General features: G+C 49.0%; 1 protein-coding gene and 1 long non-coding RNA gene across 3 annotated transcripts in view; one reads left to right on the forward strand and one right to left on the reverse strand.

Moving 5' to 3' along the window:
* The window catches only part of LOC118378474 (cingulin-like), a 28,596-nt gene extending 10,416 nt beyond the window's left edge, over positions 1-18,180 (forward strand). The window contains exons 5-20 of one of the 2 annotated variants that reach the window (XM_052495416.1): positions 4,006-4,101; positions 4,657-4,778; positions 5,018-5,129; positions 5,221-5,433; positions 6,832-6,980; positions 7,895-8,015; positions 8,099-8,311; positions 8,427-8,648; positions 8,744-8,992; positions 9,164-9,334; positions 9,926-10,177; positions 10,421-10,504; positions 10,584-10,702; positions 11,054-11,162; positions 11,230-11,393; positions 17,886-18,178. In XM_052495416.1, the coding sequence (XP_052351376.1) occupies positions 4,006-4,101; positions 4,657-4,778; positions 5,018-5,129; positions 5,221-5,433; positions 6,832-6,980; positions 7,895-8,015; positions 8,099-8,311; positions 8,427-8,648; positions 8,744-8,992; positions 9,164-9,334; positions 9,926-10,177; positions 10,421-10,504; positions 10,584-10,702; positions 11,054-11,162; positions 11,230-11,393; positions 17,886-18,024 (2,535 nt within the window). In that variant the 3' untranslated portion in view covers positions 18,025-18,178. Of the gene's footprint in view, positions 1-4,005; positions 4,102-4,656; positions 4,779-5,017; positions 5,130-5,220; positions 5,434-6,831; positions 6,981-7,894; positions 8,016-8,098; positions 8,312-8,426; positions 8,649-8,743; positions 8,993-9,163; positions 9,335-9,925; positions 10,178-10,420; positions 10,505-10,583; positions 10,703-11,053; positions 11,163-11,229; positions 11,394-17,885 lie in introns of both variants that reach the window. The other variant, XM_052495415.1, reaches the window with a different exon arrangement.
* On the reverse strand, positions 13,158-15,194 carry LOC127915345 (uncharacterized). Its single transcript, XR_008091059.1, has 3 exons — positions 14,384-15,194; positions 14,198-14,259; positions 13,158-13,189 (listed from the first exon to the last, which is right to left on the reverse strand). It is a non-coding gene; the product is annotated as an uncharacterized LOC127915345 (long non-coding RNA).
* Positions 18,181-21,958: the final 3,778 nt, after the last annotated feature.

Consider the following 21,958-nt stretch of genomic DNA (forward strand, 5'->3'; position numbering starts at 1 on the left):
TATGTTACAGCCTAATTCTAAAATGGATTAAATAAAACATTTTCCTCAGCAATCTACACACAATACCCCATAATGACAAAGAAAAACAGGTTGTTAGAATTTGTTTTTACATAAGTATACAGACACTTTCCCTTTGATTGGAGTCCACCTGTGGTAAATTCAATTGATTGGATATGATTTGGAAAGACACACACCTGTCTATTTAAGGTCCCACAGTTGACGGTGCATGTCAGAGCAAAAACCAAGCCATGACGTCAAAGGAATTGTTCGTAGAGCTCCAAGATAGGATTGTGATAGACACAGATCTGGGGAAGGGTACAAAAAAAATGTCTGCAGCATTGAAGGTCCCCAAGAGCACAGTGGCCTCCATCATTCTTAAATGGAAGAAGTTTGGAACCACCAAGACTCTTCCTAGAGCTGGCCGCCCAGCCAACCTAAGCAATCGGGGGGAGAAGGGCCTTGGTCAGGGAACATCTCTGGAGAGACCTGAAAATAGTTGTGCAGTGACACTCCACATCCAACCTGACAGCTTGAGAGGATCTGCAGAGAACAATGGGAGAAACTCCCCAAATACAGGTGTACCTAGCTTTTAGATTTTATTTTATTATTTATTTAACCATTTATTTAACTAGGCAAGTCAGTTAAGAACAGATTACCATGACAGCCAACCAAAAGGCAAAAAGCCTCCTTCGGGGACATACCCAAGAAGAAGAGGCTGTAATCGCTGCCAAAGGTGCTTCAACAAAGTACTGTGTAAAGAAAGGGTCTGAATACTTATGACAATGTGATATTTCAGTTTATTTTTAATACATTTGCAAAAATGTCGAAACCGGTTTTTGCTTTGGTATTGTGTGTAGATTGATGGAAAAGAACGACAGATGTTTACCTTGTCAGCTCGGGGATTCGATCTTGCAACCTTTCAGTTACAGGTCCAACACTCTAACCACTAGGCTACCTGCCGCCCCATAATGATGAGTGAGAAAGTTAGAAGCACATATCATACCCCCCTGCTAACCTCTTACCATTACAATAACATGGGAGGTTAGAATTTTTTGCGGGCTAAGATATTTATGCCTCAACTTTCTCACTCATCATTATTCACGATTCATTCAGGATTATCCATAATCATGGTAGTATAGACATTATTAATGTAGAAGTGTTTAGAAACATTATATTCTTATTTACAATAAAAGTAACTCCAAAATGACACAATACATTATTTACCATTCATTTCTATTTGGCAAAAAATTATAAAACGCTACCAAAACAAACAGCAAATGCATCCAACAAGTTTGAGGTCCCAAGCTTGATGTAATCATTGTTTTCTAGGAATATGGGACCAAATACTAAACGTTTTACTACTTTTTAATATATTTTTAATAAGTGAATTTGTCCCAATTACTTCTGGTCCTCTAAAATGGGCTATCTACAAAAAGTGCTGTAATTTCGAAACGGTTCACCTGATATGGATGAATATACCCTCCAATCATAGCTGACAGTCTGCACTTTAACCTCGGAGTCATTGTATCATTTCAAATCCAAAGTACAGAGCAAAAAATAAAACAATGTTACTGTCCCAATACTTTTGGAGCTCTCTGTACATCTCTATACACCTTGGTAGTATTCTAATACACATCTCTATACATCTCTGCAGTACTCTAATATACATCTCAATACACCTACGTAGTACTCTAATATACATCTCTATACACCTACGTAGTACTCTAATATACATCTCTATACATCTCCACGGTACTCTAATATACATCGCTATACATCTCCGCGGTACTCTAATATACATCGCTATACACCTCCGCGGTACTCTAATATACATCGCTATACACCTCCGCGGTACTCTAATATACATCGCTATACACCTCCACGGTACTCTAATATACATCGCTATACATCTCCACGGTACTCTAATATACATCGCTATACATCTCCACGGTACTCTAATATACATGGCTATACATCTCCACGGTACTCTAATATACATCGCTATACACCTCCACGGTACTCTAATATACATCGCTATACACCTCCACGGTACTCTAATATACATCGCTATACACCTCCGCGGTACTCTAATATACATCGCTATACACCTCCACGGTACTCTAATATACATCGCTATACACCTCCGCGGTACTCTAATATACAGTGGGGAGAACAAGTATTTGATACACTGCCGATTTTGCAGGTTTTCCTGCTTACAAAGCATGTAGAGGTCTGCAATTTTTATCATAGGTACACTTCAACTGTGAGAGATGGAATCTAAAACAAAAATCCAGAAAATCACATTGTATGATATTTAAGTATTTAATTTGCATTTTATTGCATGACATAATGATTTGATACATCAGAAAAGCAGAACTTAATATTTGGTACAGAAACCTTTGTTTGCAATTACAGAGATCATACGTTTCCTGTAGTTCTTGACCAGGTTTGCACACACTGCAGCAGGGATTTTGGCCCACTCCTCCATACAGACCGTCTCCAGATCATTCAGGTTTTGGGGCTGTCGCTGGGCAATACGGACTTTCAGCTCCCTCCAAAGATGGACCTTGCTTCTTACGGAGCCACTCCTTAGTTGCCCTGGCTGTGTGTTTCGGGTCGTTGTCATGCTGGAAGACCCAGCCACGACCCATCTTCAATGCTCTTACTGAGGGAAGGAGGTTGTTGGCCAAGATCTCGCGATACATGGCCCCATCCATCCTCCCATCACTACGGTGCAGTCGTCCTGTCCCCTTTGCAGAAAAGCATTGCCAAAGAATGATGTTTCCATCTCCTTGCTTCACGGTTGGGATGTTGTTCTTGGGCTCATTCTTGGACTCATCCTTCTTCTTCTTCCAAACACGGCCAGTGGAGTTTAGACCAAAAAGCTATATTTTTGTCTCATCAGACCACATGACCTTCTCCCATTCCTCCTCTGGATCATCCAGATGGTCATTGGCAAACTTCAGACAGGCCTGGACATGTGCTGGCTTGAGCAGGTGGACCTTGCGTGCGCTGCAGGATTTTAATCCATGACGGCGTAGTGTGTTACTAATGGTTTTCTTTGAGACTGTGGTCCCAGCTCTCTTCAGGTCAATGACCAGATCCTGCCGTGTAGTTCTGGGCTGATCCCTCACCTTCCTCATGATCATTGATGCCCCACGAGGTGAGATCTTGCATGGAGCCCCAGACCGAGGGTGATTGACCGTCATCATGAACTTCTTCCATTTTCGAATAATTGCGCCAACAGTTGTTGCCTTCTCACCAAGCTGCTTGCCTATTGTCCTGTAGCCCATGCCAGCCTTGTGCAGGTCTACAATTTTATCCCTGATGTCCTTACACAACTCTCTGGTCTTCGCCATTGTGGAGAGGTTGTAGTCTGTTTGAGTGTGTGGACCGGTGTCTTTTATACAGGTAACGAGTTCAAACAGGTGCAGTTAATGTAGGTAATGAGTGGAGAACAGGAGGGATTCTTAAAGAAAAACTAACAGGTCTGTGAGAGATGGAATTCTTACTGGTTGGTAGGTGATCAAATACTTATGTAATGCAATAAAATGCAAATTAATTACTTAAAAATCATAATGTGATTTTTCTGGATTTTTGTTTTAGATTCCGTCTCTCACAGTTGAAATGTACCTATGATAAAAATTACAGACTTCTACATGCTTTGTAAGTAGGAAAACCTGCAAAATTGGCAGTGTGTCAAATACTTGTTCTCCCCACTGTACATCTCTATACATCTCTGTAGTACTCTAATAGACACTTCTGTAGTACTCTATTAGACACTTCTGTAGTACTCTATTAGACACTTCTGTAGTACTCTAATAGACACTTCTGTAGTACTCTATTAGACACTTCTGTAGTACTCTAATATACATCTCTGTAGTACTCTAATATACATCTCTATACACCTCCGTAGGACTGCTCATCCTCTTATTTCAGTTTGTCATTGGTGGTGCTAGCTGTCATTCTATGGGGTATCCACTAAAGTCACTCTCCCCCTCTCAGCCCAGTGAGAGTTCTGGAGAGGAGTGGAGGAGAGAAAAGAGGGATCTGGAGAGGAAGATGATGGAGCTACAGACCTCTCTACAGGAGGAGAGGAGGGTGAGTGGAGGAGAGTAGGAGAAAAATAGGAAGGAGTGATCATTTGGGATGTGATGGAAAGAGTGGAGCGATGGTGTTTGTTTGGCACATAGGAGGCTCTCACGGTGAGCTGTTTCAACAGTACACACACCAGTGTGTGCGTTTTCTGAGAGGAGCTGATGTTTTTAGTGGCAGTCTAATCCGAATGCCCTAAAAACCGATGATTTTAAACCAGTTTAAACCTGTTGGGTTAGAGGTGGACACACACACATTATTATATCTGATAATGAGTAATTATGTGTTGGCTTAAGGGAGTTGGGCTGGTATTTAACTCTAACTCCCTATAATCACTTAATCATGTATGTGAATTCCACAGTGAGGATTAAAGCCTGTCTGACACCATTCTGAAGAACACACAGACACACAGCATGTTTAAATAGAGAATCATGCCTGTTCTCCAAAATATTTCTAATGGTGTAATTAAATACTACCATTCTGTCACCTCTCCACTGTCTGTCGTTGTCTGATGTTGTGGTGGTCATGTAGCCTACAGTACAGGACTGTGTGTGTGCATAGGGCTCTGTGGGCAGCTCTGACCCTGTGTTAAAGGCAGAGCTGGATTCATGTCTGGATGAGAACATGCAGCTCCAGGAGACTGTGGACAGGAAGAAGACTGAACTACACCAGACACACTCTGAGTGAGTAACAGTGAGCAGGACAAATGACCTGGGTAGAAGGAAACCTTGAGACCAACCAGGCAGGTTGAAAGTGACTCCAGGCTGCTGGATCAGAACTGGTTATAATGATGGCTTATTGAAAGGTTCTTTGTTAGTGTTGAGATAAAGAGCATCAGATCTCTCTTGTAAAATAGATTTTATCTCAATGAGAATGACCTGTAGAAATAAAGGTTAAATGAATAAATCACGGTCTCTGTCAGGCTGAGTCAGTTGCGTATGGAGAGAGAGAGTGCTGAGTCCAGAGTCAGAGAGATGGAGGACCGACTGGGCGAGCTACAGGAGGAGCTGAGGACCGAGAACGGCAACAAGACGGTAACACAACATTTGGGTGGTCTTGAGACACAAGATCTTTGTTGTGCACTCTTTGTAACTGTCCTGTAGAATGTGTTATGTGTGTCTACAGGACCTGGTGACTTGTCAAGCGTCTCTGTTGGAGGTGTCCATGTTGAAGCAGAAGCTGGAGGATTCTCTGAGACAGAGAGAGAGGGAGCTGACGGCCCTGAAGGGAGCTCTGAAGGACGAGGTGGCCACGCACGACAAAGACATGGAGACACTTCGAGAACAGTACAGCACTGACATGGAGAGACTGAGGAGTACCGTGGAGCAGGTCTCACAGGTACACACGTTTCAGCGTTTATTCACCATGGCCACAGGATACAACCGGTGGAAAACGGTAGTCAAATTCTTACTTGAGAGCTCTTTCCCACCCACACGCGTGCACTGAGGGAGCAGCAGAGCGTGAAGTGATTGAGACCCACTGGACTTGCTTCACATTATAGCAGGAACAACAAGTGATTACACCGTTACGTTTGACTGCACAGACAAAGCCACAAGCAGTACATCAGCTGATCTCACATTCTTAATGACACGTCTTACTCCCTCTCTCTCCCCACTCTCTCTCTCATATCATCCTCCTTCTCTCCCCCTACCCCTCTCTCCCCACACTCTCATAACCACCCTCCCTCTCTTCTCTCCCCCCTACCTCTCTCCCTACACTCTCTCATATCCACCCTCCCTCTCTCTCCCTACACTCTCTCATATCCACCCTCCCTCTCTTCTCTCCCCCTACCTCTCTCCCTACACTCTCTCATATCCACCCTCCCTCTCTCTCCCTACACTCTCTCATATCCACCCTCCCTCTCTCTCCCCACACTCTCTCATAACCACCCTCCCTCTCTTCTCTCCCCCCTACCTCTCTCCCTACACTCTCTCATATCCACCCTCCCTCTCTCTCCCTACACTCTCTCATATCCACCCTCCCTCTCTCTCCCTACACTCTCTCATATCCACCCTCCCTCTCTCTCCCCACACTCTCTCATAACCACCCTCCCTCTCTTCTCTCCCCCCTACCTCTCTCCCTACACTCTCTCATATCCACCCTCCCTCTCTCTCCCTACACTCTCTCATATCCACCCTCCCTCTCTCTCCCTACACTCTCTCATATCCACCCTCCCTCTCTTCTCTCCCCCTACCTCTCTCCCTACACTCTCTCATATCCACCCTCCCTCTCTCTCCCTACACTCTCTCATATCCACCCTCCCTCTCTCTCCCTACACTCTCTCATATCCACCCTCCCTCTCTCTCCCCCTACCTCTCTCCCTACACTCTCTCATATCCACCCTCCCTCTCTTCTCTCCCCCTACCTCTCTCCCTACACTCTCTCATATCCACCCTCCCTCTCTCTCCCCCTACCTCTCTCCCCACACTCTCTCATAACCACCCTCCCTCTCTTCTCTTCCCCCTACCTCTCTCCTTACACTCTCTCATTCCACCCTCCCTCTCTCCCTACACTCTCTCATCCCACCCTCCCTCTCTCTCCCTACACTCTCTCATATCCACCCTCCCTCTCTCTCCCTACACTCTCTCATATCCACCCTCCCTCTCTCTCCCTACACTCTCTCATATCCACCCTCCCTCTCTTCTCTCCCCCCTACCTCTCTCCTTACACTCTCTCATATCCACCCTCCCTCTCTCTCCCCCTCTCTTCTCTCTCCCCCTCCTTCTCTCTCCCCAGTCTCAGGCGGGTATCGAGTCAGAGCGGTTGCGTGTGAATGCGTCGGTGCGTACTCTACAGCAGCAGCTGGAAGACTGCAGGGACGAGAGTGGCCACTGGATGACGCAGTTCCACAATACTAGAGATGAACTACGGACCACCAAACAGGAGTGAGTACACGCACCTACAGAGAATACAACCTTACTGTGAAATGCTTACTTTTAACCAACAATGCAGTTTTAAGGAAAACAAGTTATTTAATTTACTTAAGTAAAAAATTGACTGGTACTGTACACACACACACACACTTCACACTTCACACACACACAGACTTACACATCTCTTCCTGTTTTTCAACCATCCATGTATACATCTATGTAACCATCCACATGTCCCATTTCTGTTCTCCCATTCTGTACCGTCTCCTCCTCTCGTGTCTTATTGACTAGAGACACGCCCATCACCCCTGAGCCACCCTGAGGGAGCCTATATATGTGCTGTATATAGGTTATAGCCGTGCCAGTAGCCAGCCGTGCCAGTAGCCAGCCGTGCCAGTAGCCAGCCGTGCCAGTAGCCAGCCGTGCCAGTAGCCAGCCGTGCCAGTAGCCAGCCGTGCTAACCCTTAGCCTATAATTTCTGCGACCCCGCGGAAATGTAATTAAGATATTGAAAAAAAATCCCTGCAAAATGTCTGTTTAAGCTAGACAGATGTTTTTTTGCATGGGCTGCATGCATGTTAGTAGCTGTGGTACAATTCCATATTTTAGAATCCCCCGGCTTAGACTCTAGAGGGTTTTAATAGCTGCGGTTAATAGCCGGGGTTTATGGCCGTGTAGCTGACATTCCAGTTAAACCAGCTTCTGTGTTTCTCTATTTGACTGACTGTGTGATACTGTAGAATGACCTCATTTTAACAACTAAATGTTTGATCAACTTTGAGGGACTGATATCAGCATTGGAGATTGAACTGTAGCTTCTGTGATCAAACTAAATGATGTCTGATCAGTGCTCATCTGTGACTTGAGTTCTAGATTTTGAAATGGATATCTTTAATTGGTTAAAATGGTGTGTGTTTGTGTTGCAGGATGCTGCAGGCTCGTCTGGAGAAAGAGGAGCTTGAGGAAGAACTGAATGAAGTACAGGAGAGGGTCAACACCATGAAACAGCAGATACCAGACCCCAGTCATACACACACACTCAACCAGGTACACACACACACACACACTGATTCTGACACACACACTCTCAACAAGGTACACACTGACACTGTTCTCCATTGTCATGTCAGGAGCTGCAGAGTTTGCGTGCCGATCTGCAGCAGGCCCAATCAGAGGCAGAGAAGAAAAGGGCGGAGCTCGATAAAAAGGTAATGGAGGTAATCTCCCTGAAGAAGGCCAACCAGGAGCAGGAGGCGGAGCTCAAGTATGAGATGGACAGGCTGAGGGGCCAATCAAATCGAGCCAAAGAGGATCTGGCCAAGGCCCAGGAGAGAACCAAACAGGTGTGTGTTGTGTAGTACCAGCTATGTGACTGGGAAAGATGGCCACTTTTCCTCCCTTATATTCATCATCTCCATCCTTCTCTCAACCACTCACCTCTTTTGTTTCTCTCCATAGCTCCCTGACCCGTCGGTCGTGTCTGGCCTGCAGTCAGAGTTGACTGATGCTCGTGGGGAGAGAGACCGACTTGGAGAGAAACTCTCCAGCACTGAGCAGGAGCTGCAGTCAAACACAGAGCGGCTGGCCAGAACCCAGACAGAACTAAACGCTCTCAGAGACTCACAGCAGGAGCAGGAGGCAGCTAACACACGCCTCCGAGAGAAACTCTCACGCCTGGAGGTGAGACATACACACACATTACACTACCTTTTTCTCACAGCTCTTTGTTAGTGGGTGTGTTGTTTCACAGTATGTATTTGTGTGTCCCCCCCCAGTCTCAGCTGGCTTCCAGTGCATCAGAGAGTTCGGAGGCAGAGCTGTCCCTCCAGGCGGAGTTGAGGGAGCTGAGGCAGGAGCTTGACGAGGCCAGGAGAGGAGCCTCTCGGCTGGGCCAGGACCACCGGCAGCTCAGTCTGCGTCTGGAGGACAGTGAGAAGGAGAGGGACCAGCTCACACAGACCAACACACAGCTGGAGGAACAGAGGAGACAGCAGGAGCGGTCCCTGGACAAACTCAATAAGGAGGTGAGGAGTGTGTGTGTCTACATGGGTTTTTCTGATGCTCTGTGTACTGCATTGAAGTGCTGTGTTTACAAATGTACACTGTGCAAATAAAAATCTCTCTCTCTCTGTCTACTTACTCCTCGCTCTCTCCCTACTCTCACTCTCACTCTGCCTCTTTCTCTGTCCATGTAGTTTGAGTCTCTGTCCCAGTCGTCTGGTGAGGAGGTGCGTGTTCTCAGGGCCCAGCTGGAGGAACAGAGAGAGAGATCTCGCAGTGAGACACAGGAGGCCCAGAGGCAGGGCAATGACACACTGGTAGAACTGGAGAGGAGCCAGACCTCCCTCAAGAGACTGGAAGAGGAGGTGAGAGAGAGGAAGGGACAGGGTGAGAGAGGAGGAGGAAAAGAGAGGAGACGGAGGAGGAAAGGGTCTTCAGGAGGTGAGAGAGAGATGGATGGACGGGGTGAGAGAGGAGGAGGAAAGGGTCTTCAGGAGGTGAGAGAGAGGAAGGGACTGGGTGAGAGAGGAGGGAAAGCGAGAGGAGACGGAGGAGGAAAGGGTCTTCAGGAGGTGAGAGAGAGATGGAGGGAAAGCGAGAGGAGACTGAGGAGGAAAGGGTCTTCAGGAGGTGAGAGAGAGATGGATGGACGGGGTGAGAGAGGAGGGAAAGCGAGAGGAGACGGAGGAGGAAAGGGTCTTCAGGAGGTGATGGTATTGGTCAGGGCTAGTCAACTCTCACCCTGCCGGAGCCTGCTGCTTTCTTCTTCTACCTGCTAATGAATTGTACCCACCTGGTGTCCCAGGTCTAAATTGGTCCCTGATTAGAGGGGAACAATGAAAAAACACAGTGGAACTGGCTTTGAGGTCCAGAGATGAGTTTGAGGGGTGAAGGTGCTTTTGTGTTGTGTGTGTGTGTGTGTGTGTGTGTGTGTGTGTGTGTGTGTTGTGCGCCAGGCGTCACGTCAGAAGAAGGATCTGCTCTTTGTGGTTGAGGAGAGAGACAATGTTCAGCTGGACAAGGAGCTGCTCACCAACCGCCTGCACCACCTAGAGGCTGAACTGGAGAACAGCAGGAGCAGCCTCACAGACAAGAGCAGGGAGCTCCGCAGCACGGAGGACAAGATGAAACGACTGGAGCTGGAGCTGGAGGAGGAGAAGGGATCTGTGGAGCTACTCACTGACAGAGTCACCAGGACCAGAGACCAGGTACACACACACACACTATAAATGTGTGTCTAGCAGCTTTCACCAGTCTGTTGGTTAACAGTTGAAAGAACCAGGACCAAGCTAGGAAAATAATGTATTTGTTATCTCTCTCCTCACCCTCTTTCTCCCCTCACTCTGTCTGGCGCTCCTCTGTCTGGCGCTCCTCTGTCTGGCGCTCCTCTGTCTGGCGCTCGTCTGTCTGGCGCTCGTCTGTCTGGCGCTCCTCTGTCTGTCTGTGTGCAGATGGAGCAGCTGCGTTCAGAGCTGATGCAGGAGAGATCCTCCAGACAGGACCTGGAGCTGGACAAGAATGCCCTAGAAAGACATGTACGTTAAGTCTGTGTCTCCACTGAAATGATCTTAAGGTCTGAGTGATGATTGATTATGCTTAAATCTCTCTCTCCAGTTGAAGGAGTTGAAGACCAGAGTATCTGATATGGAGGGTCAGTCTCGCTCCTCTGTAGGAGTGGCTCAGCTGGAGAGTAAAGTTCACGAGTTGGAGGAACGCCTCCACAGCGAGGATAGGTACACCGCACACTACACGTCCCACAATGCACCACACCCCAGGAACTACAGACGCCACAATGCACCACACCCCAGGAACTACAGACACCCCAGGAACTACAGACACCACAATGCACCACACCCCAGGAACTACAGATGCCACAATGTACCACATAGTCTAGAATATGATATTTTGTAACCAAAGCTGATTTTGTGTTTGGTATGGTAGTTCACTGTTAGTTAGAGAAGTGTACCTTAAATTGACATTCACATTATTGATGACAGGTAAAGCTTATGATATTATGAACTGGTCACACATCTGTATCCAGAATCACCTTGTTCATGTTTGTGCTAAACGTGTGTGTGTCTTAGGGAGAAGAACTCCATGTTGTCGTCTCAGCGTCGCCTGGAGAAGAAACTGAAGGAGCTCAACTTTACCCTGGAGGAAGAGAGACACCAACACACAGAACAGAGAGACCAGGTACACACACACACACACACACACACACACACACACACACAGCCTGACTGATTCCTCTGTGTTGTAGCTGTCTCTGCGTGTGAAGGCTCTGAAGAGACAGGTGGATGAGGGGGAGACCGAGGTAGAGAGGATGGAGGGATTGAGGAGGAAGTCCCAGAGAGAGATGGAGGAACAGATGGAACTAAAGGAGGCCTTACAGGGCAGAGTCACCGCGCTGGAGACTGAGCTCAAGTAAGTCTGTGTGGGTTGTGTTTCCAAGTCTGACCCTCTACCTGTTTCACATGTTAGATTACTAAGTATCTCCTTTCTCCTAGATGTCTCTTCTTCTGAACCAGCCCAATTCTCTCTGTTCTCCTCCACTCCCTCCAGACCTCTCTCTGTTCTCCTCCACTCCCTCCAGACCTCTTTCTGTTCTCCTCCACTCCCTCCAGACCTCTTTCTGTTCTCCTCCACTCCCTCCAGACCTCTTTCTGTTCTCCTCCACTCCCTCCAGACCTCTTTCTGTTCTCCTCCACTCCCTCCAGACCTCTTTCTGTTCTCCTCCACTCCCTCCAGACCTCTTTCTGTTCTCCTCCACTCCCTCCAGACCTCTTTCTGTTCTCCTCCACTCCCTCCAGACCTCTTTCTGTTCTCCTCCACTCCCTCCAGACCTCTTTCTGTTCTCCTCCACTCCCTCCAGACCTCTTTCTGTTCTCCTCCACTCCCTCCAGACCTCTTTCTGTTCTCCTCCACTCCCTCCAGACCTCTTTCTGTTCTCCTCCACTCCCTCCAGACCTCTTTCTGTTCTCCTCCACTCCCTCCAGACCTCTTTCTGTTCTCCTCCACTCCCTCCAGACCTCTTTCTGTTCTCCTCCACTCCCTCCAGACCTCTTTCTGTTCTCCTCCACTCCCTCCAGACCTCTTTCTGTTCTCCTCCACTCCCTCCAGACCTCGTTCTGTTCTCCTCCACTCCCTCCAGACCTCGTTCTGTTCTCTTCCACTCCCTCCAGACCTCGTTCTGTTCTCTTCCACTCCCTCCAGACCTCTTTCTGTTCTCCTCCACTCCCTCCAGACCTCGTTCTGTTCTCTTCCACTCCCTCCAGACCTCTTTCTGTTCTCCTCCACTCCCTCCAGACCTCGTTCTGTTCTCTTCCACTCCCTCCAGACCTCTTTCTGTTCTCCTCCACTCCCTCCAGACCTCTTTCTGTTCTCTTCCACTCCCTCCAGACCTCGTTCTGTTCTCTTCCACTCCCTCCAGACCTCTTTCTGTTCTCTTCCACTCCCTCCAGACCTCTTTCTGTTCTCCTGTTCTCCTCCAGACCTCTTTCTGTTCTCCTCCACTCCCTCCAGACCTCGTTCTGTTCTCCTCCACTCCCACCAGACCTCGTTCTGTTCTCCTGTTCTCCTCCACTCCTCTTTCTGTTCTCCTCCACTCCCTCCAGACCTCTTTCTGTTCTCCTCCACTCCTCTTTCTGTTCTCCTCCACTCCTCTTTCTGTTCTCCTCCCTCCTCTTTCTGTTCTCCTCCACTCCTCTTTTGTTCTCCTCCACTCCTCTTTCTGTTCTCCTCCACTCCCTCCAGACCTCTTTCTGTTCTCTTCCACTCCCTCCAGACCTCTTTCTGTTCTCTTCCACTCCCTCCAGACCTCTTTCTGTTCTCCTGTTCTCCTCCACTCCTCTTTCTGTTCTCCTCCACTCCTCTTTCTGTTCTCCTCCACTCCTCTTTCTGTTCTCCTCCACTCCTCTTTCTGTTCTCCTCCACTCCTCTTTCTGTTCTCCTCCACTCCTCTTTCTGTTCTCCTCCACTCCTCTTTCTGTTCTCCTCCACTCCTCTTTCTGTTCTCCTCCCTCCTCTTTCTGTTCTCCTCCACTCCTCTTTCTGTTCTCCTCCACTCCCTCCAGACCTCGTTCTGTTCTCCTGTTCTCCTCCACTCCTCTTTCTGTTCTCCTCCACTCCTCTTTCTGTTCTCCTCCACTCCCTCCAGACCTCGTTCTGTTCTCTTCCACTCCCTCCAGACCTCTTTCTGTTCTCTTCCACTCCCTCCAGACCTCTTTCTGTTCTCCTCCACTCCCTCCAGACCTCGTTCTGTTCTCCTCCACTCCTCGTTCTGTTCTCCTCCACTCCCTCCAGACCTCTTTCTGTTCTCCTCCACTCCTCGTTCTGTTCTCCACCACTCCCTCCAGACCTCTTTCTGTTCTCCTCCACTCCCTCCAGACCTCTTTCTGTTCTCCTCCACTCCCTCCAGACCTCTTTCTGTTCTCTTCCACTCCCTCCAGACCTCTTTCTGTTCTCCTCCACTCCTCTTTCTGTTCTCCTCCACTCCCTCCAGACCTCGTTCTGTTCTCCTCCACTCCCTCCAGACCTCGTTCTGTTCTCCTCCACTCCTCTTTCTGTTCTCCTCCACTCCCTCCAGACCTCTTTCTGTTCTCCTCCACTCCTCTTTCTGTTCTCCTCCACTCCCTCCAGACCTCTTTCTGTTCTCCTCCACTCCTCTTTCTGTTCTCCTCCACTCCTCTTTCTGTTCTCCTCCACTCCTCTTTCTGTTCTCCTCCACTCCTCTTTCTGTTCTCCTCCACTCCTCTTTCTGTTCTCCTCCACTCCTCTTTCTGTTCTCCTCCACTCCTCTTTCTGTTCTCCTCCACTCCCTCCAGACCTCTTTCTGTTCTCCTCCACTCTTTCTGTTCTCCTCCACTCCCTCCAGACCTCGTTCTGTTCTCCTGTTCTCCTCCACTCCTCTTTCTGTTCTCTTCCACTCCCTCCAGACCTCTTTCTGTTCTCCTCCACTCCCTCCAGACCTCTTTCTGTTCTCCTCCACTCCTCGTTCTGTTCTCCTCCACTCCCTCCAGACCTCTTTCTGTTCTCCTCCACTCCCTCCAGACCTCGTTCTGTTCTCCTCCACTCCTCGTTCTGTTCTCCTCCACTCCCTCCAGACCTCTTTCTGTTCTCCTCCACTCCCTCCAGACCTCTTTCTGTTCTCTTCCACTCCCTCCAGACCTCTTTCTGTTCTCTTCCACTCCCTCCAGACCTCTTTCTGTTCTCCTCCACTCCCTCCAGACCTCTTTCTGTTCTCCTCCACTCCCTCCAGACCTCGTTCTGTTCTCCTCCACTCCCTCCAGACCTCTTTCTGTTCTCCTCCACTCCCTCCAGACCTCGTTCTGTTCTCTTCCACTCCCTCCAGACCTCTTTCTGTTCTCCTCCACTCCCTCCAGACCTCTTTCTGTTCTCCTCCACTCCCTCCAGACCTCTTTCTGTTCTCCTCCACTCCCTCCAGACCTCTTTCTGTTCTCTTCCACTCCCTCCAGACCTCTTTCTGTTCTCTTCCACTCCCTCCAGACCTCTTTCTGTTCTCCTCCACTCCCTCCAGACCTCTTTCTGTTCTCCTCCACTCCCTCCAGACCTCTTTCTGTTCTCCTCCACTCCTCGTTCTGTTCTCCTCCACTCCCTCCAGACCTCTTTCTGTTCTCCTCCACTCCCTCCAGACCTCTTTCTGTTCTCCTCCACTCCCTCCAGACCTCTTTCTGTTCTCTTCCACTCCCTCCAGACCTCTTTCTGTTCTCCTCCACTCCCTCCAGACCTCTTTCTGTTCTCTTCCACTCCCTCCAGACCTCTTTCTGTTCTCCTCCACTCCCTCCAGACCTCGTTCTGTTCTCCTCCACTCCCTCCAGACCTCTTTCTGTTCTCCTCCACTCCCTCCAGACCTCTTTCTGTTCTCTTCCACTCCCTCCAGACCTCTTTCTGTTCTCTTCCACTCCCTCCAGACCTCTTTCTGTTCTCCTCCACTCCCTCCAGACCTCTTTCTGTTCTCTTCCACTCCCTCCAGACCGCTTTCTGTTCCTCTTGTCATTGGTAATGAGTTCAGTGAGCTGACATTTACTGGCAGCCTGTTCACTCCCCACAGCCAAACTAGCGTGCGGTGTGTGTGTGTGTTGTGTATCATTCTATGGATCACTGAGCTCCTCTCTGATCCCTCAACAGAGATGCTGCTATCAGACACACGTCATTACAGAATAAAGCAGTCGGATTCAAACACACACACTTCTTCAACAGTCACACTCACCCAGCTGTGTAAAGGTGTCTCATTAAACCCCACTCAACAGTGCTGTGGGAACACACACACACACACACACACACGTACGTATGTGCAGATCAGCTGTGAATGGGGAGGCAGAGACAGATCTAGCAGACAGAGCAGTCATCCCTGTACAGTGGAGAGAACAAGTATTTGAAACACTGCAGTATTTGAAACACTGCCGATTTTGCAAGTATTCCTACTTACAAAGCATGTAGAGGTCTGTCATTTTTATCATAGGTACCCTTCAACTGTGAGAGACGGAATCTAAAACAAAAACCCAGAAAATCACATTGTATGATATTTAATTATTTCATTTGGATTTTATTGCATGACATAATGATTTGATACATCAGAAAAGCAGAACTTAATATTTGGTACAGAAACCTTTGTTTGCAATTACAGAGATCATACGTTTCCTGTAGTTCTTGACCAGCTTTGCACACACTGCAGCAGGGATTTTGGCCCACTCCTCCATACACACCTTCTCCAGAACATTCAGGTTGGGCAATACGGACTTTCAGCTCCCTACAAAGATTTTCTATTGGGTTCAGGTCTGGAGACTGGCTATGCCACTCCAGGAACTTGAGATGCTTTTTACGGAGCCACTCCTTAGTTGACCTGGCTGTGTGTTTCGGGTCGTTGTCATGCTGGAAGACCCAGCCACGACCCATCTTCAATGCTCTTACTGAGGGAAGGAGGTTGTTGGCCAAGATCTTGCGATACATGGCCCCATCCATTTACATTTACATTTAAGTCATTTAGCAGACGCTCTTATCCAGAGCGACTTACAAATTGGTGCATTCACCTTATGACATCCAGTGGAACAGCCACTTTACAATAGTGCATCTAAATCTTTTAAGGGGGGGGTGAGAAGGATTACTTTATCCTATCCTAGGTATTCCTTAAAGAGGTGGGGTTTCAGGTGTCTCCGGAAGGTGGTGATTGACTCCGCTGTCCTGGCGTCGTGAGGGAGTTTGTTCCACCATTGGGGGCCAGAGCAGCGAACAGTTTTGACTGGGCTGAGCGGGAACTGTACTTCCTCAGTGGTAGGGAGGCGAGCAGGCCAGAGGTGGATGAACGCAGTGCCCTTGTTTGGGTGTAGGGCCTGATCAGAGCCTGGAGGTACTGAGGTGCCGTTCCCCTCACAGCTCCGTAGGCAAGCACCATGGTCTTGTAGCGGATGCGAGCTTCAACTGGAAGCCAGTGGAGAGAGCGGGGTGACGTGAGAGAACTTGGGAAGGTTGAACACCAGACGGGCTGCGGCGTTCTGGATGAGTTGTAGGGGTTTAATGGCACAGGCAGGGAGCCCAGCCAACAGCGAGTTGCAGTAATCCAGACGGGAGATGACAAGTGCCTGGATTAGGACCTGCGCCGCTTCCTGTGTGAGGCAGGGTCGTACTCTGCGGATGTTGTAGAGCATGAACCTACAGGAACGGGCCACCGCCTTGATGTTAGTTGAGAACGACAGGGTGTTGTCCAGGATCACGCCAAGGTTCTTAGCGCTCTGGGAGGAGGACACAATGGAGTTGTCAACCGTGATGGCGATACTGTGCAGTCGTCCTGTCCCCTTTGCAGAAAAGCATCGCCAAATAATGATGTTTCCACCTCCATGCTTCACGGTTGGGATGGTGTTCTTGGGGTTGTACTCATCCTTCTTCCTCCAAACACGGCCAGTGGAGTTTAGACCAAAAAGCTATATTTTTGTCTCATCAGACCCCATGACCTTCTCCCATTCCTCCTCTGGATCATCCAGATGGTCATTGGCAAACTTCAGACAGGCCTGGACATGCGCTGGCTTGAGCAGGGGGACCTTGTGTGCGCTGCAGGATTTTAATCCATGACGGCGTAGTGTGTTACTAATGGTTTTCTTTGAGACTGTGGTCCCAGCTCTCTTCAGGTCATTGACCAGGTCCTGCCGTGTAGTTCTGGGCTGATCCCTCACCTTCCTCATGATCATTGATGCCCCACGAGGTGAGATCTTGCATGGAGCCCCAGACCGAGGGTGATTGAGCATTGAACTTCTTCCATTTTCTAATAATTGCACCAACAGTTGTTGCCTTCTCACCAAGCTGCTTGCCTATTGTCCTGTAGGCCATCCCAGCCTTGTGCAAGTCTACAATTTTATCCCTGATGTCCTTACACAGCTCTCTGGTCTTTGCCATTGTGGAGAGGTTGTAGTCTGTTTGAGTGTGTGGACCGGTGTCTTTTATACAGGTAACGAGTTCAAACAGGTGCAGTTAATGTAGGTAATGAGTGGAGAACAGGAGGGATTCTTAAAGAAAAACTAACAGGTCTGTGAGAGCTGGAATTCTTACTGGTTGGTAGGTGATCAAATACTTATGTCATGCAATAAAATGCTAATTAATTACTTAAAAATCATACAATGTGATTTTCTGGATTTTTGTTTTCGATTCGGTCTCTCACAGTTGAAGTTTACCTATGATAAAAGGTACACTTCAAAAGTGTATGTACTGTATGTCACACCAGTCAGTTCCCATATCTGACCAGCAGAGGGCTCTCTCCCTGACATACTACAGGGAACCACACTGTCTACTGTAGAAGTCAACTGTCTACTCCCACACATATTTGCTGAGATCCACCTACAGCCTCTGTTGTAGTGAACAATAGATGATGAAGATAACATTTCTGAAGCTGATGGTGGTGTGTTTCAGGAGGAAGGTGCAGCAGGCGCAGCGTCAGGCCCTGGACTCGTCGGCTCTGAGCTCTGACGAAGATGATGAAGGCCTGTACAACCCCTCCAGCATCACGTCCATCCTCACTGGGAGCAACCTTCACACCAGCTCCTGCTAGAGGGCGGGGTAGTGGCAACCTTCACACCAGCTCCTGCTAGAGGGAGGGAGGGAAGGAGGGGTAGTGACAACCTTCACACCAGCTCCTGCTAGAGGGGGGAGGGAGGGGTAGTGGCAACCTTCACACCAGCTCCTGCTAGAGGGAGGGGTAGTGACAACCTTCACACCAGCTCCTGCTAGAGGGGGGAGGGAGGGGTAGTGACAACCTTCACACCAGCTCCTGCTAGAGGGAGGGAGGGAGGGGTAGTGACAACCTTCACACCAGCTCCTGCTAGAGGGTGAGGGAGGGGTAGTGACAACCTTCACACCAGCTCCTGCTAGAGGGAGGGAGGGAGGGAGGGGTAGTGGCAACCTTCACACCAGTTCCTGCTAGAGGAGGGAGGGAGGGGTAGTGGCAACCTTCACACAAGTTCCTGCTAGAGGGAGGGAGGGAGGGTAGTGGCAACCTTCACACTAGTTCCTGCTAGAGGGAGGGAGGGAGGGTAGTGGCAACCTTCACACCAGCTCCTGCTAGAGGGAGGGAGGGAGGGTAGTGGCAACCTTCACACCAGCACCTGCTAGAGGGGGAGGGAGGGGTAGTGACAGCCTTCACACCAGCTCCTGCTAGAGGGAGGGAGGGAGGGAGGGAGGGGTAGTGACAACCTTCACACCAGCTCCTGCTAGAGGGAGGGAGGGAGGGAGGGGTAGTGACAACCTTCACACCAGCTCCTGCTAGAGGGTGAGGGAGGGGTAGTGACAACCTTAACACCAGCTCCTGCTAGAGGGAGGGAGGGAGGGGTAGTGGCAACCTTCACACCAGTTCCTGCTAGAGGAGGGAGGGAGGGGTAGTGGCAACCTTCACACAAGTTCCTGCTAGAGGGAGGGAGGGAGGGTAGTGGCAACCTTCACACTAGTTCCTGCTAGAGGGAGGGAGGGAGGGTAGTGGCAACCTTCACACCAGCTCCTGCTAGAGGGAGGGAGGGAGGGTAGTGGCAACCTTCACACCAGCTCCTGCTAGAGGGGGGAGGGAGGGGTAGTGACAGCCTTCACACCAGCTCCTGCTAGAGGGAGGGAGGGAGGGAGGGAGGGGTAGTGACAACCTTCACACCAGCTCCTGCTAGAGGGAGGGAGGGAGGGAGGGGTAGTGACAACCTTCACACCAGCTCCTGCTAGAGGGAGGGAGGGAGGGAGGGAGGGGTAGTGGCAACCTTCAGTGTAGTGGTAGGAGGAGGAGAACAAGGGCTATTCTGAGCACTATAGAGAAAGGGAGAAGGAGGAGGATAGAGGGACGGAGGAAGGTGAATTAAAGGGTGTATTTTAAGCACTACAGGGTTGGAGGGAGGGGGTTATTCTAAGCACCTCAGATAGACATCTACTGTACACACAGGTACAATACACTGGGACAGGTCTATAGACCTGCTATAAAACACTGTATAAAGGAGGGATCACAGGTTCAGGGAGGGAGGGGGGAGAGAGAGATCACAGGTTCAGGGAGGGAGAGAGAAAAAGAGAGGGATCACAGGTTCAGGGAGGGAGGGGGGAGAGAGGGATCACAGGTTCAGGGAGGGGGAGAGAAAAAGAGAGGGATCACAGGTTCAGGGAGGGAGGGGGGAGAGAGAGATCACAGGTTCAGGGAGGGAGAGAGAAAAAGAGAGGGATCACAGGTTCAGGGAGGGAGAGAGAAAAAGAGAGGGATCACAGGTTCAGGGAGGGAGAGAGAAAAAGAGTGATCACAGGTTCAGGGAGGGGGAGAGAAAAAGAGAGGGATCACAGGTTCAGGGAGGGGGAGAGAAAAAGAGAGGGATCACAGGTTCAGGGAGGGAGAGAGAAAAAGAGAGGGATCACAGGTTCAGGGAGGGAGAGAGAAAAAGAGAGGGATCACAGGTTCAGGGAGGGGGAGAGAAAAAGAGAGGGATCACAGGTTCAGGGAGGGAGAGAGAAAAGAGAGGGATCACAGGTTCAGGGAGGGAGAGAGAAAAAGAGAGGGATCACAGGTTCAGGGAGGGGGAGAGAAAAAGAGAGGGATCACAGGTTCAGGGAGGGGGAGAGAAAAAGAGAGGGATCACAGGTTCAGGGAGGGAGAGAGAAAAAGAGAGGGATCACAGGTTCAGGGAGGGAGAGAGAAAAAGAGGGATCACAGGTTCAGGGAGGGAGAGAGAAAAAGAGAGGGATCACAGGTTCAGGGAGGGAGAGAGAAAAAGAGAGTGATCACAGGTTCAGGGAGGGAGAGAGAAAAAGAGAGGGATCACAGGTTCAGGGAGGGGGAGAGAAAAAGAGAGGGATCACAGGTTCAGGGAGGGAGAGAGAAAAAGAGAGGGATCACAGGTTCAGGGAGGGGGAGAGAAAAAGAGAGGGATCACAGGTTCAGGGAGGGAGAGAGAAAAAGAGAGGGATCACAGGTTCAGGGAGGGGAGAGAAAAAGAGAGGGATCACAGGTTCAGGGAGGGAGAGAAAAAGAGAGGGATCACAGGTTCAGGGAGGGAGAGAGAAAAGAGAGGGATCACAGGTTCAGGGAGGGAGAGAGAAAAAGAGAGGGATCACAGGTTCAGGGAGGGAGAGAGAAAAAGAGAGGGATCACAGGTTCAGGGAGGGAGAGAGAAAAAGAGAGGGATCACAGGTTCAGGGAGGGAGGGGGAGAGAGATCACAGGTTCAGGGAGGGAGAGAGAAAAAGAGAGGGATCACAGGTTCAGGGAGGGAGAGAGAAAAAGAGAGGGATCACAGGTTCAGGGAGGGAGAGAGAAAAGAGAGGGATCACAGGTTCAGGGAGGGAGAGAGAAAAAGAGAGGGATCACAGGTTCAGGGAGGGAGAGAGAAAAAGAGGGATCACAGGTTCAGGGAGGGAGAGAGAAAAAGAGAGGGATCACAGGTTCAGGGAGGGAGAGAGAAAAAGAGAGGGATCACAGGTTCAGGGAGGGAGAGAGAAAAAGAGAGGGATCACAGGTTCAGGGAGAAGGAGAGGATGAGGAGGATGACTCACTGCGCTGGACAGTAGACTCCTAGTCGTACTGAAGAGGAGGATTGTGGGGGTGAATAAGCTCCGATGTCCAGGAAGAATACAAGACAATAAACATGAATACAGTAACAGAACACTAACACATTCTACCCCTGAGAAGAACAGGCAGGATGACTTGCTGTCTAACGCACTTACAATCACTTACAGGACGGACTGACTTACAGGACAGCAATGCACTGTTGCAATCTTCAATTTCATCATTACTCTGGTACTCTATGGTATGCTATGATACTGTAATTAGTATGGTGCTCTTTAATACACAGAATTTCGCTGTGGTACTCTTCAGTACTCTGTGGTACTGTTTAATACGGTCATTATTATGGTTCTTTTCAATACTCTATTACTCTTAGTGAAAAGGAGTTTGGTCACATGATTACACTGACTGAATAGTGATAGGAGCAACCACACCAACATGTACTGTGACTATTTAACACTGTAGCTGGTTAATATCTGTTTTCACAGGGTGAACAGTGTTTCATCTGATCCTACTGGTGCCCTGTCACACGGACCTGATGCACAGCAAACACTATTCCATCCAGTCCTTAATGGAGATCTGATATGCAAGTGTACTTTTTAAAACACGGTTGGACCAAATGCTGCCAGATATGAGAATGATGAACAAATGTAGATAGTTTTTCTAATTCATGAAATCAACAATATTCTGCTGCATAGTTAACATTGCTTTAGAAATGTTATCTGACAGTTTGATTCCTATTCTGCTGTATGTTCTACTACTTGACTGCCTGCCACTACAGATGCATGTATGGAGTTTGCTCTGATACCAATCCTCTCTCGCCATTTCTTCACACACACACTTTACACATTGTATTTGTAGCATCTGTGCACAACATCTATGCAGTCCTTCCAATGAATACTCAGAGAAGCTTGTGAAGGTCTTAATCACTATGCCTTAAAAGTTGTTTAAATTATTTTGTAATGCAT

This window comes from Oncorhynchus keta, chromosome 34, assembly GCF_023373465.1.
Source record: "Oncorhynchus keta strain PuntledgeMale-10-30-2019 chromosome 34, Oket_V2, whole genome shotgun sequence".
Taxonomy (NCBI): Eukaryota; Metazoa; Chordata; class Actinopteri; order Salmoniformes; family Salmonidae; genus Oncorhynchus; species Oncorhynchus keta.